The 19,232-nt window shown below is 35.7% G+C and overlaps 2 protein-coding genes across 2 annotated transcripts; one reads left to right on the top strand and one right to left on the bottom strand.

Moving 5' to 3' along the window:
* Positions 1-198: 198 nt before the first annotated feature.
* On the bottom strand, positions 199-7,929 carry LOC147381030 (O-fucosyltransferase 10-like). Its single transcript, XM_086430930.1, has 10 exons — positions 7,192-7,929; positions 5,762-5,840; positions 5,485-5,552; positions 4,685-4,773; positions 4,315-4,512; positions 3,294-3,498; positions 3,034-3,201; positions 2,005-2,172; positions 1,741-1,928; positions 199-1,181 (listed from the first exon to the last, which is right to left on the bottom strand). The coding sequence occupies exons 1-10, from the start codon at positions 7,555-7,557 to the stop codon at positions 968-970; spliced, it is 1,743 nt and encodes a 580-aa protein (XP_086287056.1). The 5' UTR covers positions 7,558-7,929; the 3' UTR covers positions 199-967.
* An 8,669-nt stretch (positions 7,930-16,598) lies between these two features.
* On the top strand, positions 16,599-18,265 carry LOC147381029 (hydroquinone glucosyltransferase-like). The gene has a single exon (XM_086430927.1). The coding sequence runs from the start codon at positions 16,625-16,627 to the stop codon at positions 18,098-18,100; it is 1,476 nt and encodes a 491-aa protein (XP_086287053.1). The 5' UTR covers positions 16,599-16,624; the 3' UTR covers positions 18,101-18,265.
* The last annotated feature ends 967 nt before the right edge of the window (positions 18,266-19,232 follow it).

Below are 19,232 nucleotides of genomic sequence, written 5' to 3'. Positions count from 1 at the left end.
ATTGATTACATGTTGAATTTCAGAGCTTTATGCCATCTATATTGCTACACTTCATGACCTGACTACATCAACTTTCTCAAGGATTATAATCTCATTTCAAGGCAATATTTTAATCAGGAATTTTTTCTTTTGAGATGGTCTCGGCCAAAATAACGAGACATTCCAAAATATTTTAAAACAATTCAAGACACTTGAAAATATTCTGAATCATTTTTGAACCAATCCAAATATTCCCAGGGTTCACAACTGAATCTGAATGTTCCATCGAAACATTCTGAAATAAAATAAGATACATCACACAACAGATCATCAAAATTGTCATTTTCAAGTTGGGAGGGAGATCTTGATTTTGGGGTGGCGTCAACTTCCATTTTCTTAATCTTCCTGATTTAGAGGAAAACAAGTTATCTCCCTTTTCTTTCACACTGTTGCCAAGTTACATAGCCCTACCATTCCTCCTAAGACCAATGAAGACATTAAACTTTCTGTAACTGAATTCCAAATGGAGTTCTTCACACCATCAAAGGTTCATAGCTCCAAGGGCAGAAAAACTAAAATATGGGTACTTCAGTTTTTGTCATTTTAAGGAAGAACATTTGAAGCATTGGTTTCTCGGGTCCAATAGAGGATTCACTCCGAAAAAACCCACTTTGACCAAGCTTAACTCATCAGCATGAAAGTGAATCGCCCTTGATCCAATGCACCATCAACACCATTTGACAAATATAAAGAAAAAGTCCTTGCATCGAAACAAACATTCACAAGGTCTGATGAACTTCCTCCCACTTGTCGAACTTTGTTAAACTGATTCTAGGGCCCAATCGCCCCAATCACCTCGGCTTGACAGGTTCCATGATAATGACAGTAAACGCGAGGACAGAAGAAACAATGAATGGATCTTAAATCACAATGGTTAACCAATTGTGACAGCCACACAAGTTAAGAGAAATCCTGAAGGTTGTGTTGTTTATATCACGGTTTCAAGTTGTTGGTCAAGTGCATGGACACTAAGGGTTGCTGCAATCGTTGAATTTGGTGATCTTCGAAGACAGCTGCATTCCTGAGATGGGTATGCATAGATGGAAGACCGTTTGCTGACCTTTCTAATTCTAGTCCTCATCTTTCCCTCACGATCACTTTCGACAAGCATCGCTTCCATCTGCTCTTTGAAAGCCTTCCAACTGTGTAAACCAATGACGAGAGTTTAACAGATTTGAAAAAAAAAAATATGCATACATATGTTGGTAGAAATTTGATGAGAGAGAGAGAGAGGGCCGATATAAAGATGACCTGATATCATGGTTTTAAATCTCGTCCAAGACCAAGATGACTCATCTGAGTCATCTCGGTATCATTCAGCAATGAGACGGATATTTACGGTGTCTCAGCCTTCACACCATCTCCTGAGATAAGCAGGATGACTTTGTCGATATTTGAAAATCTCATCCAAGTCAGTAAAACTCGGCTGAGTCTACCGGGATTTTGGTTAAAATAATTAATTTTTTTAGAATTTAAATATTTATTATATAAATAAAACATGATTTTATAACTAAACATCTTCTAATCTACCTTATTTTATTAAAAAAAAAATTATAATTATTTTCATTTATATATATATAAATAAATCATTGTAAATCGAGTTAAATGGGTTATCTCGTCCAAGATGACTTGACTCGTCTGAGACAACTCGGTCTCGTCTATGGACAAGGCGAGATATCAAACTGAGTTTTGAAACCATGCCTGATATCAGTGTCCTGCAGTAGAAGAGCTAGCTTGCTTTTGTCAGGCTTGATGGTCTTGGCATGTCCATAAAGAAATCTCCTGTGACCCATTAGAAAATGTGGGAAGTTTCCGCCTTGGGTTGTCACGAAAACTTCGCTAAACAAGCATACGGTGTAGTCCAAAGCAGCCAACCTCGAAGAATAACCCTATAAAACATATGGAGTTTAAAAAAACGAGAAACAAATTTACGTGTTCACGGGCAGACTTGGCAAAGTATAATACCTCAAAAGAAGCTAACTCCTCTGGAGTCGCGAGGGACTCCTTGGTCTGAAGAAGAGGAAACATCTCAAGTAGAGGAGCTAAAAACTTTTTCCCACGGTATATCTTTCCAGATGCAAGATAAATTGAAGTGTTGTTACCGAAACCCATTCCCCTAAGCATCATCCCCACCTATGCTGACAAAGAAAAAGATGTAAAAGAAAAAAAGGGTTAAAACCTATTATGATGGATGATAAGTTAATGGACAGATATGACATGAATGCAATGCAGTGCGATTGTATGAAAAACAATAGGCAGACCAAATTGCATCAACCCATCTTACTATTGGAAAGATTGGGGCCGTATCAAGTACGAGCATTCGTGGATAATACATGAGAAACTATCATCTCCTAAAGGCTTTTTCCAAGAGAAGATGAAATTTATCTTTTAGAAACTATCAAGTTTCTAGGATGGCAACAGCCACCCGGGCTTCGGTAAAAGAATAATAGGGGCTTTGAAAAAGGAACCCAATGGCCTGAATGCAATATCTCTAGCCATCAAAGGCTTAATATTTGAGGGGGGTGTGAATTCAGAGACACTTCAAGGGGGTGTGTTCTTTAAAGATTTCTTTTCTCATGTGGCAGACATTAGTGCATATGAAAACATAACATCTTGACTCCCTATTCTATAATTCTTTCATCTTTGTGTTTTGGATTTTCTTTTTGCTTTCGGATGGTCTACTCAACCTCCTCTTGTACTTTCCCCCAGGTATCATTTATGGGGTGGGTTTGTTGACTCAAGAAATGACACACAATTGTAACTATGTAAACGCTGCATCTCACAGTTGAAAATTATCCACAAGATATGTAGTATTGGGATTCACATAAAATCTCAACCGTTTGATGTTGTGCTTTCACGGTTGCAATTGTGGGTCATTTCTCAAGTCAATGGAACCCGGCCCTCATTTAAATTGCATACATTTATGGGGGAAAAAACTATCAAGTGTCTATCTCTCTTTTTTCCGAATAAGAGCTAAACGATTTACTCAGTTACCTCCAAGGGAGTCAGCGGGCATCTTCCTTTAATTCGATTTAGGTCAGGTCTATCTATACGGTCTTTACGTTTAAACTTGTCTCTCCACCCTTTTTCACGAGCAGAATCCATTTCTGACTTTTCAGTCTCCCCTCCATCATAGACACAGCATGAGAAGGCCACCATGTCCTACACATTGAAGAGAAATATATGAATCCTCACAAACCACACATTATAAATCCAAAACTTTGTCAGCATATCAAGGAGATGGGCATTGCTACCTCTTCGAAACGAAGGTGGACTGATATGTACTTTCCACCAGTCTTAGAGCTCTTGTCAACCATGCGGTTAATTAATTGCTTTGCAAGTGCTGCGATGGGAACTGAAAATCTCAATGCCTTATAGTTAGCCAGGCATCTAAGAAACTGGATATTGGGTGGAATTTGCATCGCCAATCTGTTTGCAAAAGGGGCTATCCGGATAACCCTGAAACAAGTGAAAACCAAGTCTAAATGGACCCGAGTAGATATCATACAAATTAAAATATGATCCTAAATAGATGCACACAAAGTTAAGACTCCTAGAAGAAAATTAGCTGTTTGATCATCTAAAACAAACATCGCAATTGAACCCACATTTATATAAACATGCTGAAATCTCTCAAAGGTTTGTCCTTTTTTCTCTAGTTTTAGCAGATCATTATATTTTCAACATAAATTTTATTATTTATTTTAAGGTTACTTTCATATACTTTTTGCGCTTAGTCATTTAATTTGGCTCTTTAATGTTAGCAAAGTAGGAGAACGAACCCCTTCGCAATTTGTAGAATCTTGGTACACAATTGTATTTCTAGATCCCCAAATTTTGTGAAGATTGTATCACATTTTCTTGATGTCTTAGGTTTGTAAATGTAATAATACAAACATGGGCATGGAGACCCCTTTGAAGAAAGGAAATACTTCCCTCAAATTACATTTGAGGTCTCCATCAGACGAACAGTTGAGATAGAAGGTGTTCCTAGGGATTCTCAAGAAAAACAGATCCCAAGGAAACCTATACTACTGATCCCTAGGAAAACAATTTTTTTCTCCCATCTCAACCATACATTTGGAGATCCTCAAATGACAATCCTTAGAGAAAATGGAAAAGCATAAAGACTCCCATAAATTTATCATATAAATATATGCTAGCAAGTGTAAGGTAAAGTATTTGTGTCTATAATCAAACAAAAGAAAGACATAAAGTTGAACATATGAAGAGATGATCTCATAGTGGAAGAGAAAGTAACAGTTCAAGGCATACCCTTCCTTGAGCAAGATAGGGTGAACTTCTTCAAGATAATAACTAACTGGCGCCCAACCTCTGACTCTGACGTTTGGTACATTACTGATGTTGTAATCGTATCTTTCCATCAAAATGTTGGGTAACTCTCTGACAACCGTCACATAACCCTCGAGTGTGGATATGAAATGGTTCACATCATAAATATCTTCAAACCCACTACAAATAGCAACAAAAAAAAAAGTACAGAAATTACTAGAGGAAAAATCAATGATCTTGATCCTTAATGATTTCAATGAAGAGGCTGAACCTCTACCATGACTATAAAACTTTACCACTTAATAATTCATAGTTACAAGTTTATGTTCTATTTCAAAACGTTGTTACTCACCTTGGGTCCTTCCAAACATTGTGGAAATTGAAGTGAGGGATGACAAGTATTGCATTTAAAAGCCCTGCAACAGCCACTGCATTGCAGATCTGCCAGCCGAAATTTGACAAGTATGAAGAACTAATTTCAATAACATATATAGAAAATCGTTGTGGGCATCATGTTTGGAAATTAGCATGCCTAAAAAGAAACTTTGGGAACATGAAATGTCAAGTAACTATTTTAGACACAATTATAGATTGCATTTCCAGGAATTTTTTGGTTCTTTCTCTCTCTTTTTTTTTTGGTGGTGGGGAGGGGGGGTGATATTTGGAAAGAATAATGGTTTTCTGATGGCCCCCTCTGACACGTGCCCCCTGACGTGGCATGTCCTAGAACCATAGATTCCTTTTCCTGGGATACACAACTACACATTTATGTTGGGTGTACAGTTTGTATCCCGAGGGAAACAAATCTATGGTTCTTGCCCATGCCATGTCAGGGGGCGTATGGGAGCATGTGTCAGAGGGGACGTCAGAAAATCACCGACTCATTTGGAAATTCTATACAGTATAGTTCGTAAGATTTATAGAAAAGAAAATTCAACCTAACATATTGCAAAATTAACACCATCAAACAAGACGTTCAGTTTTTTTTAAAACCCAATTAGCCTTTTGATAACTCTTAAGATATATTTCTGAGATTATCTCAAATATTTGAGCTGTAACTTTAAAATGAGAAATCAATACTACTTTTCGAAGTTGTCTTGGATGTAATAATTCTTGCAACAAGGTGGAAATAAAGACAGAGAAATTACGTACCGACGAGCGCTGTTGATTGAGACCACCATTAGCCTCCACAATCAAATAACCACTAGGCTCAGGGGACCCTGAAAATTAATGTGAAACATTAGTTTTCCGTACGAAATCAATATGTTTTCCCATTCTTTTTTCAGCACAAAAAAGGATCCTTATCGTTCTCATTTCTTGATTTTTTTTTCTTGGTGTTTGTAATTTTTAGGAAACTCGCTCAAGCTAAGACAATTGAGAGGCTTGTAAGGCTAAAACCACCTAAATTCATGGTAACAAGAGATTATACCTGAGTGTTTTCCAGAGGTAGTATTTGAACAAGGTTTCAGATCTTTCAGCCTTTTATTTTGTCTCCACACTGCAGACAACTACAAGGGGATCATGCATACATATTAAAAAATTATAAACCATCAAAATGCAATATAGCTTCTTCGATAACAAGAGATTGTTTCTTCTCAGATTACGTAGCAAAAGTCGCGATTAAAATCTTGGTCTCGAGGTATAACTCAATTGCTGAAAAAATGAGAAATGTTCACTGAGACATTACGAGACAAATTGAGACATACAAAAGACAAGCCTCCAATGTCTCAGCCAAGACATTAGGTGAAGAAACAAGATTTTGAACCAGGGTTATGATAATGGATCAAAGATAAGTAGAAAACTGCTTAAAGATCATAGGAATCAGACTTCGAGTAATAGTCAAATTCAATAAACCAGAATCCTGAATTCCACATATCTCATAATGTACAAACAAGAACTATTTTGCCAAAATCATAATATCAAAGCTTAAGCCAATTTGTAGAAATCTCCACTACTATCCAGGAAGATTTGCAAAAATTTCCATTTTCGAATTTCTCCAAATACAAACCCAATTATGAGACTTCTCTACTCATTCGTCTCCTCAAACCTCATTAGGAACAGTTCAAATTCAAGGAATAAAACATCAAAATAGACAACTGTTTTTTCCAATGTCCCAATTCAGAACTCAAGAAAAATTGATGAATTTCAACAAAAAACAAAAGCATTGAAAGAAACAGAACAACCCAATTTCACAATTGAACTCAAATTCAGGAACAATTGAGAAAAAATCAGCAAAGCGCAATGGCAGATGCACTATCCGAATTTTCTTGTCCTATCTTTCAAATGCAGAACTCAAGAAAAAATCATGAATGTTGCAAAGCATTGAAAGAAACAGAACAACCAAATTTCATAATCAAACTCAAATTCAGGAACAATTGAGAAAAACTACTGTACAAAAAAACAAGAAAAATAGGTAAACCTCAATTGCAGATGCATCACCGACTCTTTTTTTTAACATATATATATATTTCCCAATCTTGCAAATGCAGAACCCAACAAAAATTCATGAATTTCGCCCCTCCCTCCGCGCCTCCCGAAAAAAAAAAATCAAAACAATAGCATTGAAAGAAACAGAAGAACCTAATTTCACAATCAAACTCAAATTCAGGAAAAATTAACAAATACCCAATGTACAAACCTCGCTAGCAGATGCATTACCGACTGATTTTTCTTTAAAAAAAAAAACGAATTTACCCTCCATCTTTCAAATCCAGAACTCAACAAAAATTGATGAATTTCACCAAAAAAAAAAAAAAAAAACAAGCATTGAAAAAAAAAAAAAAAAAAAACAGAACAACTCAATTTCACAATCAAACTCAACATTCAGGAAAAAGTTAACGAAAACTCAAATGCACAAACCTCAATTGCAGATGCATTATCAGACTGAATTTCAGGCCAGAGCTTATAAAAAATCTTGGGACTTTGGTAGACAGACCCAGGAATTGGATTCGGTCTTAAAATGAGGGAATAAGTTCCAACACAGATGATCAAACCAGGGATGTAAAGCAGTGGTAGAACTAAGAAAATTCGGAAATTTCGACGTGAGAGAATGCTGTAGAAGAAATTATCTCGATGAGACTTCGATCGAAGACGACGCCTGTAATATGGACCTCTTGAGGGATGATGATTGCGAGGGGAGGAAGGAGAGCTGGAAGAACTACTTTCGCTACTGTAGCCGTTACAGGGATTGGGGAGGTGAAGTTTGTGGTGTGTTTTGTTTTTCATGGTTGGAGAGAGAGTTTTTTGAGAGAGAGAGAGAGAGAGAGATTCTAAAAGGGATTGTTTGGCTGATAAAGGAACAGAGTGAGAGCTCTATCTGGCATTTCAGGAAAGTTGAAAGATGGGTTTTTGATTGTTATGGTTCTGAAATCTGAACAGAGTCTGTAGAGAGAGAGAAAGAGAGAGTTGCAGAAGAGAGAGGACCTACATTCATTCATTTAGAATGAAACTGAAGATTCGAAGGCTTCGGGCAGCAGAACAGGGAGAGATCCCAAGAAAGCAGGAGAGAGAGAGAGAGAGATTTAGCGGCGCAGGAAGCTCAGCTTGGGTGTGGCTTCCACTCGCCACTCGAAGCCATGGTTTCAAAAGAAAGCTGTTATTGCCACACTTTTACTTATAACACACCATACATATGTAGAACACAACTGCTTAATTTCAAGGGATTTTCCCCAAAACATGTCTTTTCATTTCATCACTTTTATGATCAACGAATTCGTTGATAAATTATCAACAGGAACGCCAGCTAGTATTTCATTAACAAATTCATAGATTATAAAAATGACGAATTCATTGTAAAAACATATTTTGGGACTTAAAATGAATAGTGTAACGAAATCGAAATTTCATCATATTTAACAGACGAAATTGAGATTCACCCCAATTTCAAAAGGATTGGTGGGTTATTAGTAAAAGTTGGTATGGTAATATAAACTTTCTTTTAAAACTAGTCTATCACATAAACACACGAGAACCGGTGACATACAGCATGACTCGTTCTTCATACTGACTCGTTGGATATATAAGACAACAAAGTTAACTCGATTAATATTTAAGAAGAACGCATACCTCACAAGTTCACAAAATATCTTCTTCTTTTGTCATTTTTTTATTTGCAAAAATTGTCATCTTCTTAAAATCTAAGTTATGTGCTTTAAGAGCATTATATTTTGTTGTCTCGGTTAATATTTAAGAAGAATGCATACATTTCAAGTTCACAAAAGATCTTTTTTTTGTCCTTTTTTTATTTGCCAAATTGTCATCTTCTTTAGATTTGCTTCTTTCCGTATTATTGAAGTTAAATCAATCTAACTTATATTATTCAAAAACATGATATTTCAATGTCTTGTCTTGTCTTGTATGTCTCATTCATGAATGATATCAAGATGATTCGTCTGAGCCATCCCATTCTTCGACGATTTTTTAAATCATATTTAAGAATTTAACATCCATGAAACCTTCCAAAACAAAAATAAATTTTAGTAGAAATTGAATTGAATTGAAGATTCAACGAGTCAAACTTGGAAGTAAGTGAGAGTTACATAAATTTGACATCTCTGTCGAGATAAAATGTCATTTTCTTCTCCGTTCAATATGTGTTACCTCTAAATGAGTATAAATTTAAGAACAAGTTGAAATCGAAAAGTAGTCAATGAAATGTAATATCTTGAATCAAAATTGATAAGATCTCCCTATATGATTTGTCTGGTTGAGAAAATAACCCTACAACCATATATCAACCAAAATCACAACAAAAATTGAGATCACGAGAATTGATTATGAAATTCCAGATAATGTTCTATGAAGATTAAATGAGAAAATAATCCATACATTTTGAAAATCCAGTACTTCACGACTCTTATGGACCTAATTCATTAAAATTTCACCCAATAAAATAAAAGAATTACAAATCTCTTAAATAATAGATAGGAATATCACAAATCGAACCATTGCGACACCCATCAAAGGGGTAGTTCCCCATTCATAAGTTACTGTACTATATTCTGAATTCAATGGTTTAATAAATCATCTACAATCGTGCGTTCGTTTTGGACCAAATCTAGAACTATCCTTAACGATTTGTGTAATCCTGAATCTTATTGCATTGGCTGAGATCTATTACCTTCGTATACCATTCCGTTGTAAATAAAAGATCTAATCATAGATCCATTGTGGTCTTGAAATTAGAAATTATATAATAATGAAAACATCAACCCTGGTCGCCATCTTTATATTTGGTTTATAGGTAAGTTTTATCGAGTACGCCTTATATGCCGCTTTTGGACAACCCTCTCAACAACTAAGAGATCCGTTCGAGGAACTAGTTGAAGTACGAGTCGTCCAATATGTAAATGACATTTGTTTATTTGTAGTGCAAATGACTTTCCTTGTTAAGTTAAGCAGGACGGTTTCGTGATCACATCTCTTTGTGCGGTGGCATCCAAAATTGATCACCATTTTCTTTTATGACTTTCAAAAAAAATATTGAAAAAAGATATATGCACAATAAGATTTTAATTTTAAATTTGAGAGTTTGCTGGCCGTCCATTTTCAAAACTTTGGATTAACCACAAAAACATGATTTATTTTTTTATTTTTTTTAATCTAATCTATCTCATGAAATCTAGAGGGTTGAGGTGTTATTTGGGTAAAATGATAGTCCACGTGGGGCACACAAAATAATCTCAAAATCTCCCACACTTCCTTTTTTTGGTCGGGATCAATTGAATCACAAAAAATACAAAATCTCAATGGTTAAAATGCTTGATCCAACGATCAAAATGTGTCACTTTTTTGTAAGATAAATCTCAACCATTGGATTTCATATTTCAATGGGGTGACCATTGTTCTTAATGAGTAAGAGCCTTGAAGAAAATGCCAATTCATCACATTATTAGAGTAGAAATTTCGGAAGTATCACGTGCAATGCACGTGAAAGGTCGCTAATGTAAATAGACCAAAAGAGTACCGTTGGCCTACACTCATCGTCAGCAGGTGCGTTGCCACAGATTCAACTATTTAAACTTTTTCTTTTGACCGTAATGCCCTCCGTCTTCCCCGCCAAAATGTATGATGTGCTGATTACTAAAATCCACGATCACCATTTTGGTTTAGTTAATTACCTCTATTATCTTCTTTTATTACATGTATGCCCTTAGCAATGATTCAAAAGAAAAATCCTTTCCTTACTAACGTAGTGAGGAAAAAGTCTTACTAAGTTTCATCCCCAATATAAAAAAAAAATCTCGAGATGCATAAAACAAGATCTTGAGATTTGTTATCAATCTCAAAGACATATATACACATCTCAAGGTTGTTGATGGTGGATGAGGCTTAGTAAATCCTTTTTTTTTTCACACTCTCTTAGTAAAGATAGTTTGACTCATTTCTTAAGTGATTCGTGAACGAAATCAATTCATTATATTCTTTTATTATTTATATTTAAAATTTAGATTATTATATTAATTAAATTTTATTTAACATTATAATTGTCATTGTGACTTGTATACTCGAATCATGTATACACAAATGAACTAAAGGGAATCAAGAAATGAATTATCTCTACCTACCCCTACACTAACTCGGCTCATTCTAAAGTGGCGAACCACGAACCCAAATTCCAACTGAGTGAACCGACGAACTAAATGATATAGTGAGAAAGTATTTAAATTATACTATATAGTTTGCAACATATAAAGTTTATTTAGATTTCTTATATTATATGAAATTTGATCGAATTGTTATTGGATCAAGTATGGATCTTAATATTGAAATCTATAGAATCCAATCCAAAAAGATTCTCCTCTTATGTTTATTGAATTGATTTCAAGTCCAATCTTTATCAGGTTGGTCCAAAATCAAACCAAATCCATTCCATCGACAATCCTAACCCTAATAATGTTTAGCGAAATTGGAATAATAATAAATTTGACTTATTATAAATAAGAATTGAACCAAAAAAAAAAAAAAAAAAATCCAATTTTTGATATATGAAGTTTATTTACATTTTGCAAATCAAATTCGGTTCGATCCAATTCAAACATGATTCAATTCTTATTTGATCTCAAATCAAGCTCAATCCGACCCGGATCCGATTACAAAAACTGGAATAAGGGTAAAATAGTCTTACAAATAAAAAAAACCAAACAAAACATCCAATTTCCGAAATATGCGCCTCAAACGCCTCGGGATTGAGTGGGGGGACGAAGGTATAAAGTTAGGTGGTGGGCCCCACTTGTGAGCTTTTTTTAAATCCGAAAAAAAAAAAAAAAAGCTTTAAATATCTCACTAATGAAAACAGAGCAATGCTCTGCTTGCACGATGATAGAAGGGGCCTACCATCTAGTAAAAGCAGTTAAGGTTGACCATTAAAAGGCCGTAAGAGTCAAAAGTATCACCGTTATGACAGTAATGTGGTGGAACCCGTACATTACCGCCATGAATGGGTCCTACGCTATGTTCCAAACAACGTGCTCCAAGCCTAAAAGCCTTCAACCATGGCTTTAAAACAACTCGAGCCAAGTCGAATCAACTTTGTAGGGCCAACTCCAAATCAAATCGGCCTAAGTCGGTCTGTTTAGCAAAATAAGAAGCGAACAATGAAATAATCAATCATCCACCACCTACTTTTATGCTGCAATTCATAATAATATTTTATTTTATTAGGAATTCGATTTTATACCAATCTTGAATCAATAATCGAACCAAATTGATGAGTTCTACATTTTCCTAACCTAATCGAATTAAAACAACTCAAATTTATCAATTTGAACCAAATCAAGTTGCACCCCTAAACTTGATTAGATTTCAAAGTGATTTGATGACAAAATTAAGGCAGTGTTTGATAGCGATTTTCAACCTGTTTTTTTTTTTTTTTTTAAATAGCTTTTGTGACTTTAAAATGCTTTTTAAAAGGTGATTGACGTTTGATAACGAAAAGCGCAAATATGAAAATATGAAAAACGGCTAAAGGGTGTTTTTCCTAATTGCGTTTGCGGGAGAGGCTAACACCTTAAAAATGGTTGACTTGAAATGACCCTCAATGTTTTCTACAATTATAATTTATATCATAATTTCATTTAATCCTCTTCTTTATCAACAAAACCCTACACAACCCTTACCTTCAACCCAACAGCCATTGTCACCATTTTCGTTGTCGTTGGGTGCTCCAATCGATGAAAAACACTAGTACAAACTCAGATCTGCACCGTATATTGACCTGAACTCAGATCTGCTCCATAAGTAAGTAAAATTCTTTCTTTTTTTTTTTATTCAATTTTGATGTAAGCTTTGTTAAATATATTGTTTTATGAGAAATTCAACATGAATAACTTGTTTAGATGTTGTACTCAATGTATTTGAAAGATAGATTAGTATTTTTTTTCAAATGATTTGAGCAAACCATAATTGTTAGTAATTTTTAATTTGGATTTCGTGGGTTTATAATTTTTATTTTTAATTTTTATTATATGAAATCTGGAATTTGTTAGTCATTTTAATTTAATAGATGAATAAATCAAAATTTTCTAAAATTTGGTGCATTATCAATATTAAGGGTATTATGATCATTTTATCAAAATACAATAGAATCCAGCAACAGTTTCAAATAATAATTATCAAATTTTGGTAAATATTACAATACTTTTTACAATATTCTATCAAACAAAATTTTCAGTGTTCTAACTTTTTACAATTATTTTTAATTGTAGAATTTGAAATCAAAAGTTGACAACGTTATCAAACATAATCTAAATTATTAGATGGAACCAACTTATCGAGTCAACTCAAAAAATTGATCTAATCAACCTAAAAAAGCATCGAATTATATGAAAAACTCAATTAATTATTGATCTTTAATTAAGAAATTTATATAATTTTTTTTTTTTTTGAATAAAATGACAATCAACTTTAAATATGTTTTCTAGACCATATTCACAATCGCTCGCTTGTTACATATCAAATTATGACTTAGGGATCGGATTCTTGTGGGAGTCCAAATCCTTGATCCATATCTCTCGTGTTTGGATTTCCGGGTCTAATATGATCCATCGAAGTATCTAGATCATGAGTTGTTAGGGGACAAAAAGTGGGAGCCGCAGTCAAGATTGACCAATCAATTTATATGTCATTTTGATTGGATACAGCTTCTGTTTTCTCTCTTACAAACTTCAATTAATGTCGGTAGTTAGAGATGTTTGTCCAACATAGAGGGATTGTTTGGTTGTAGATATATCTCTATCATTGTCTAGACTCAAGAGTCAAGATTACACTCTCATATCCAGGGCTGGCTCTTATGATAGTAGTAGTCTAACTAAAATAGAATAACCATTAGAAAGGAATCCAGAATCAGGATTTTCAATTTCAATTGAATGGGTATCCATGGACAGGATCACAATGGCAAGCAATAAACACCAATGCCTACAATGATTGTAGTGTAGCTAGAATATAGTTATCCCAGCAACCAAACAGACCAGAACAATCATAGGTAGGTGACAGTGACACAAGTAATGATGGTTTAATGCCCCTTTACATTGCCACCAACTTTCCATCAACCCCAACCTTTTTCATCCAACTAGGTGACTCGATAATTAATTAACTAATGTAGGTTTAACCATGGTTTTGAAACTCGGTTGTGTCCGATTTGACTCGAGTGAGTCGTAACAAAATGCGCCAATCGAGTTTTACCTCTGGACTCGGCTTTTTCTATGGAAACTAGGCCATTTAATTGCAGTATAAGTGTTGAATAGAATTGAACCATATTGGAAGGGTTTGAGTCAGTGGATCCAAACCAATCGACTGGTTCAAACTGATTTGAAGGGTGCCGATCCAATCCTAAAATCCGGTTCTTAAAATCATGGTTGCAACTCTATGGTCTAAAAGCCATCTTATTCGCTATACAAGAAATCGGGCTTGAAAATGGGCTGATTTTGGGCCTGGCCTGCTCCCCACCATGGAATGGGTTTGACCATAACATGGGCCTTAATAGAAACATGGACCAATAAGGTACAGAATTACGGTTTCTTCTAAACATAAATTGGGCCAGATTTTATAGGTCCATCGTTCGTGAAGACCAGGCTTGGGGTTAAGGTATAGTGCCATAGGCTAGAGTTCAACCCATTTGGTCATAAAATAATCTAAACTAACCCAAAGGTTCATTGGAAATTTTGGACTGATAAGCTGTTCATGTCCGTAGGTCATGAGTTCGATACCCATTATGGGCATGAATTCCTCAGGGGCCACCCAGGAGGGTGCTCCCTCACTTTCCTGGTCTGTGCGATGTACGGGCATTGCATGTGCCCTGAGACTAGTCCTCGGGCAAGACCATGGTCTATGGAATGGATATAAAGCCCAGATACGGGCCCAGTCCCCAGTAATTAAAAAAAAAAATCTAAACCTCCATAAGCATTTAGGTGAAATAGGTAAAAGGCTCATATGAGAATGCAAATCTTTGAATTTGAAGAAAAACATTCCTAAAATTTTGCAACCCTGTTTTAATGTTGTGAGCCCACTGGTTTTATATGGCTGATAGTGCTTGTTGGGCAAGGGCCAGTTCTAACCCTCGATGGATCGGACTTGGATAGCATATCAAGACCCATTTAATTCTTCGTATGGGTTGGGCCAGAGATATTAAATTTAAGGGATTGGCTTGGGCTTGAGTTAAATCAATTGGGTGGCCCGGTCCACTCTCTCTCTCTCTCTCTCCCCCCTTCCTTCCTTCCTTCTTTGAGACGATAGGAATCAAATAGAGCCAAGTTGACAATTGAAGCATCTAATAATGCCAATGCCCCCACATGTGAAGTTCTTTTATTCTTTCTTCACTTACAGCCAACCAAATCTTTTGTCCCATTCATACTTTCTCAAAGAATCGGGATAATTTGATTACCCCACGTGGCATACTCAATCGACTCCCCTTGACGTGATATGTGCTAGAAGAGGAGATCTGTACTACACAATTGCATTTTTATGGAGATGTGTTGTTGTGAATCTCCAAGACTACATATCTACGGTTCTCATATATGTCGCGTCAAGGGAATCAATTGGTATGCCATGTGAGGTGGTCAGATTATCACGACTCTTTCTCAAATTGATATCCTAATATAAGGTTATCTTTCTAAATGCCCCCAATTTTTTTACGGTAAGTTAACAATTATGGTCACTTCAACATAAATTTTAAAGTAACCAAAACTTCTTTCTTCAAACTCTTTTATGAATCATTTACAATTAGTGTAGCAAAGGACGAGCGGAGAATGAAATGTTCATAATTTTGAAGAGTTAGATGTAACTTATAATTTATTCTGATGATGAATGACAAATAAAGAGTGATTTACTTATAATTTAGAGCTTGCTAACTTTTAATGAGTCGAGCTCTTTAATACTTGAAATGCATAGATAATAATGAAAGACATACTCAATATGAAATTATGTCTAGATCTCTAAATCTATGAATATGATATTCTTCATCTGTTAATCATTGGAATAAATTGAAAGTGTGTATATTGTGTATCGTTCATCAGTTACCGTTACAAATCATTAGAATAGATCATAATCATCGTTGAAAAGCTCATTCAAATTATTATATATTATAAATAAATTTATTTTTAATGATATTAATCAAATGAAAAAAGTGTATTTTAAATACTTTAAAATTTTTCAAAAATTAGAGGATATTTATCACTTTGTTAGGATCCATTAAGTAATTTTCTCATAAATAAGACCGACACTAAGGATCATGCAGATAATTATTCTTATTCTTACTTCATTATTTTCGAACTTATTCTCATTCAAACAGTAGAACCTTTTGTCCTCTTTCAAATGACTCCATGATGGGGACAAGTTCAAGAATCGTAGATCTATGTGTCTCGGGATACATTATTTTATGGGAAAGTGCATTCATGTATCCCGAGGCGTTCAGATCTATTGTACCTAAACTTGTATTGTCACGGAGTTATTTGAGTATGTCTCTTGGCGAGTCATTTTATCACGACTCTTATGAAGAATCATGATAATCTAATTAGCCCATGTGGCACACTCAATGGACTCTCTTGATGTGATAAATTCAGGAATCGTAAATATGTACGTCTCGAGATATACAATTCCATCGGGATACTCATTTTTATAGGGAGGTGTAGTTTTGTACAACAAGGTGTATGTATAAATCTCCGGTTCCCGATCCTGTCACATCAGGAGAGTTGATTGAGTGTGCCACGTGGGCTAATCAGATTATCATGATTCATCTATAAATAGAGCTTAGACTCAAATAGGCCATGCAAATAAAGCATAAAAACATATCTACACCATGAAACTGCACGTAACAATTTTCCCTTGCCCCGGACTTGGCCACGTCATCCCCCACCTCGAGCTTGCTAAGCGCCTAGTCACCCTTCATGACTGCCACGTCACCTTCCTCATCCTCAATACTGAAGCTTCAGCTGTCCAAACCGAACTCCTTCACTCCATGACCATCCCCAATGGTCTCCAAATTGTTGACCTTCCCCCAGTAAACATTTCTGACCTTGTCAAAGAAGACACAAAACCCGAAACTCGTATCTCGATAATTATGAGAGAATCTCTCCCCATCATCGAATCGGTTATTGCTAACTCAACTCGGCCAACTGTCCTAGTTGCCGACCTCTTTGGGACGGATGCCTTCGACATTGCGGAGAAGCTATCAATCCCAAAGTACATTTTCTTCACTTCTCCAGCGAAACTGCTCTTGTTCATGATGTACTTGCCGACCCTTGATCGACAGATCGATGGAGAGTATGTTGATCTCGAGGAACCACTTCAAATCCCGGGTTGCAACGAAATACGAGTGGATGACCTGATTGACCCAGTTCGGAATCGGAAAGCTGATGGATACAAGTGTTTCTTACACCAGGCAAGTAGGTTCCCTATGGCCGATGGAATTCTTGTTAACACGTGTCAAGATTTTGAACCCAAATCACTTAAAGCCTTGGATGAAGACCCAATCCTACGGCAGATACCTACTCCACGTGTCCATGCAGTGGGTCCACTTATAAGATCAGATAAACAAGAACTTGTAAAATCCGAAAGCGAGTTGATGACGTGGCTAGACATGCAACCACGTGAGTCGGTACTTTTTGTCTCGTTTGGGAGTGGTGGGACCATGTCACTAAACCAGGTCACTGAGTTGGCGTTTGGGTTGGAGTTGAGTCAGCAACGATTCATTTGGGTAATTAGAAGACCTGAAGAAGCTCAATCATCAGGGGCTTTTTTCAATGTTGGAAGTCAACAGAATGATCCCTCTGATTACTTGCCTGATGGGTTTCTAAGTAGGATCAAAGGTGTAGGTTTAGTGGTCCCAACGTGGGCTCCACAAACAGATATACTAAGCCACGTGTCAACAGGTGGGTTTCTATACCACTGTGGGTGGAACTCGACGTTGGAAAGCATCGTCCACGGTGTTCCCATGATAGCGTGGCCTTTATTCGCGGAGCAAAGGATGAATGCGGTGATGGTGACAGAAGAACTTGGGGTGGCGGTGAGGGTAAAGTTTGATAGAGAGAAGGGAGTGGTTGGACGAGAAGAGATTGAGAGATTGGTGAGATTGGTGATGGAGAGTGAAGAAGGGAAGGGTATGAGAGATAGGGTTAAGGAGATGAGAGATAGTGGGTTGAGAGCTTTAGAGGAAGGTGGGTCCTCTTATGATTCTCTCTCACATGTGGTTGAAGAATGGAAGCGTAGGATTGAGGATATAACTTGGATGGGAAATATAGAAGAAGATGGAACCTTTCTTGGGTTTGATATATAGTTTTTTCTTAGTTGTGGAGTATAAATTTGTTGTATTGCTTTATGAAAGGATACAACATGAAGAGAGTTTTCCTTCTCTTTTTTTTTTTTTCTAATCAAGCAAAGATGTTTTAAGAAAAAAGAAATAAAGAAATGTTGTACCTAAATGCCTTTCTAGCTTCTAAATGAAGCACCAATTTCCTAATATATGAGCAAGAACACTATTGAGCTTGGCTAATTTATACTTTAATTCCTTAATTCATCCATCAATTGAACACGTGTAAGTGCCTGCTGCTTTTAATAGCTTAACAAGCGTGTTTGTTCGAAAGCAAAACATTTTTCTCATGAATCGTGATAATTTGATGTGTTTTTCCATCTCTTAGTATGCTCTATTTACAGAACCATAGATCCAGTGCTTCAAGATACACAAGGACAAATATTTATAAAATTGTATGATTCTCTTAAGGGAGAATACAAAGAATTTACAAAAAAAGAACATCAAATTATCATGCACGATTCGAAAAGAGTCATACAAAAAAGAGCTTACAAAGCTCTTTACGCAGTTTTGTGAAGGGCTGGTGCACCACATTGAGTGTTCACCTAAGGAGTGCCTTTTTGCTCACAACGTAACAGTCGTTTGACATGTGGCGCAAATGACATCAATAATAGAGAGAAAATTTCTCTCTCCTGCCCGTGCATCCTCTGCCAACAAATTTCAATCTTAAGATTTAAAATCTTAAAATGAGTCATTTAGATCACATGGATTATCACATTATCGATCTACACCACAGCCTTCTAAATTTTATGAAACAACTCATATTTCAATTTAAAAAAAAAAAAAAAAAATCGAGCTTGATCCAAGGAATTTAAAATGGACGGCTATTGAGTACTCAAAGTTAAAATTACAATTCAACGGTGAAAATAAAATAATTTTTTAAAATTTGTAGAATTACGTCCTCTACAACCCTGTGGCATCGGATCATGTTTTGAATACCAAAAGGTGATCCAATTAGAAAATTTCTATTTTCCACCGTTGGTAGGAAAGATAAATTTTCTCTTATTGTTGATATCATTTGCACCACATGTCAAATGGATATTGGATTGCGAGCAAAAAAACATGCAAAAGTGTTCACTTAAGGATTGATTTTTTGTTC

Source organism: Akebia trifoliata, unplaced genomic scaffold (genome assembly GCF_017979445.1).
Source record: "Akebia trifoliata isolate Shusen 1 unplaced genomic scaffold, ASM1797944v1 Contig00815, whole genome shotgun sequence".
In the NCBI taxonomy this organism is placed as follows: Eukaryota; Viridiplantae; Streptophyta; class Magnoliopsida; order Ranunculales; family Lardizabalaceae; genus Akebia; species Akebia trifoliata.
Note: the sequence above shows the minus strand (reverse complement) of the source record. Positions and strands in the feature narration are given on the sequence as shown.

Coding starts and splice junctions, on each gene's coding strand:
- LOC147381029 (XM_086430927.1), top strand. CDS start 16,625: ATGAAACTGCACGTAACAATTTTCCCTTGCCCCGGACTTGGCCACGTC.
- LOC147381030 (XM_086430930.1), bottom strand. CDS start 7,557: ATGAAAAACAAAACACACCACAAACTTCACCTCCCCAATCCCTGTAAC. Junction 5,553..5,761: donor TACCTCTGGAAAACACTCAG/GTATAATCTCTT, acceptor ATTAATTTTCAG/GGTCCCCTGAGCCTAGTGGT. Junction 1,929..2,004: donor AGGAGTTAGCTTCTTTTGAG/GTATTATACTTT, acceptor TATGTTTTATAG/GGTTATTCTTCGAGGTTGGC.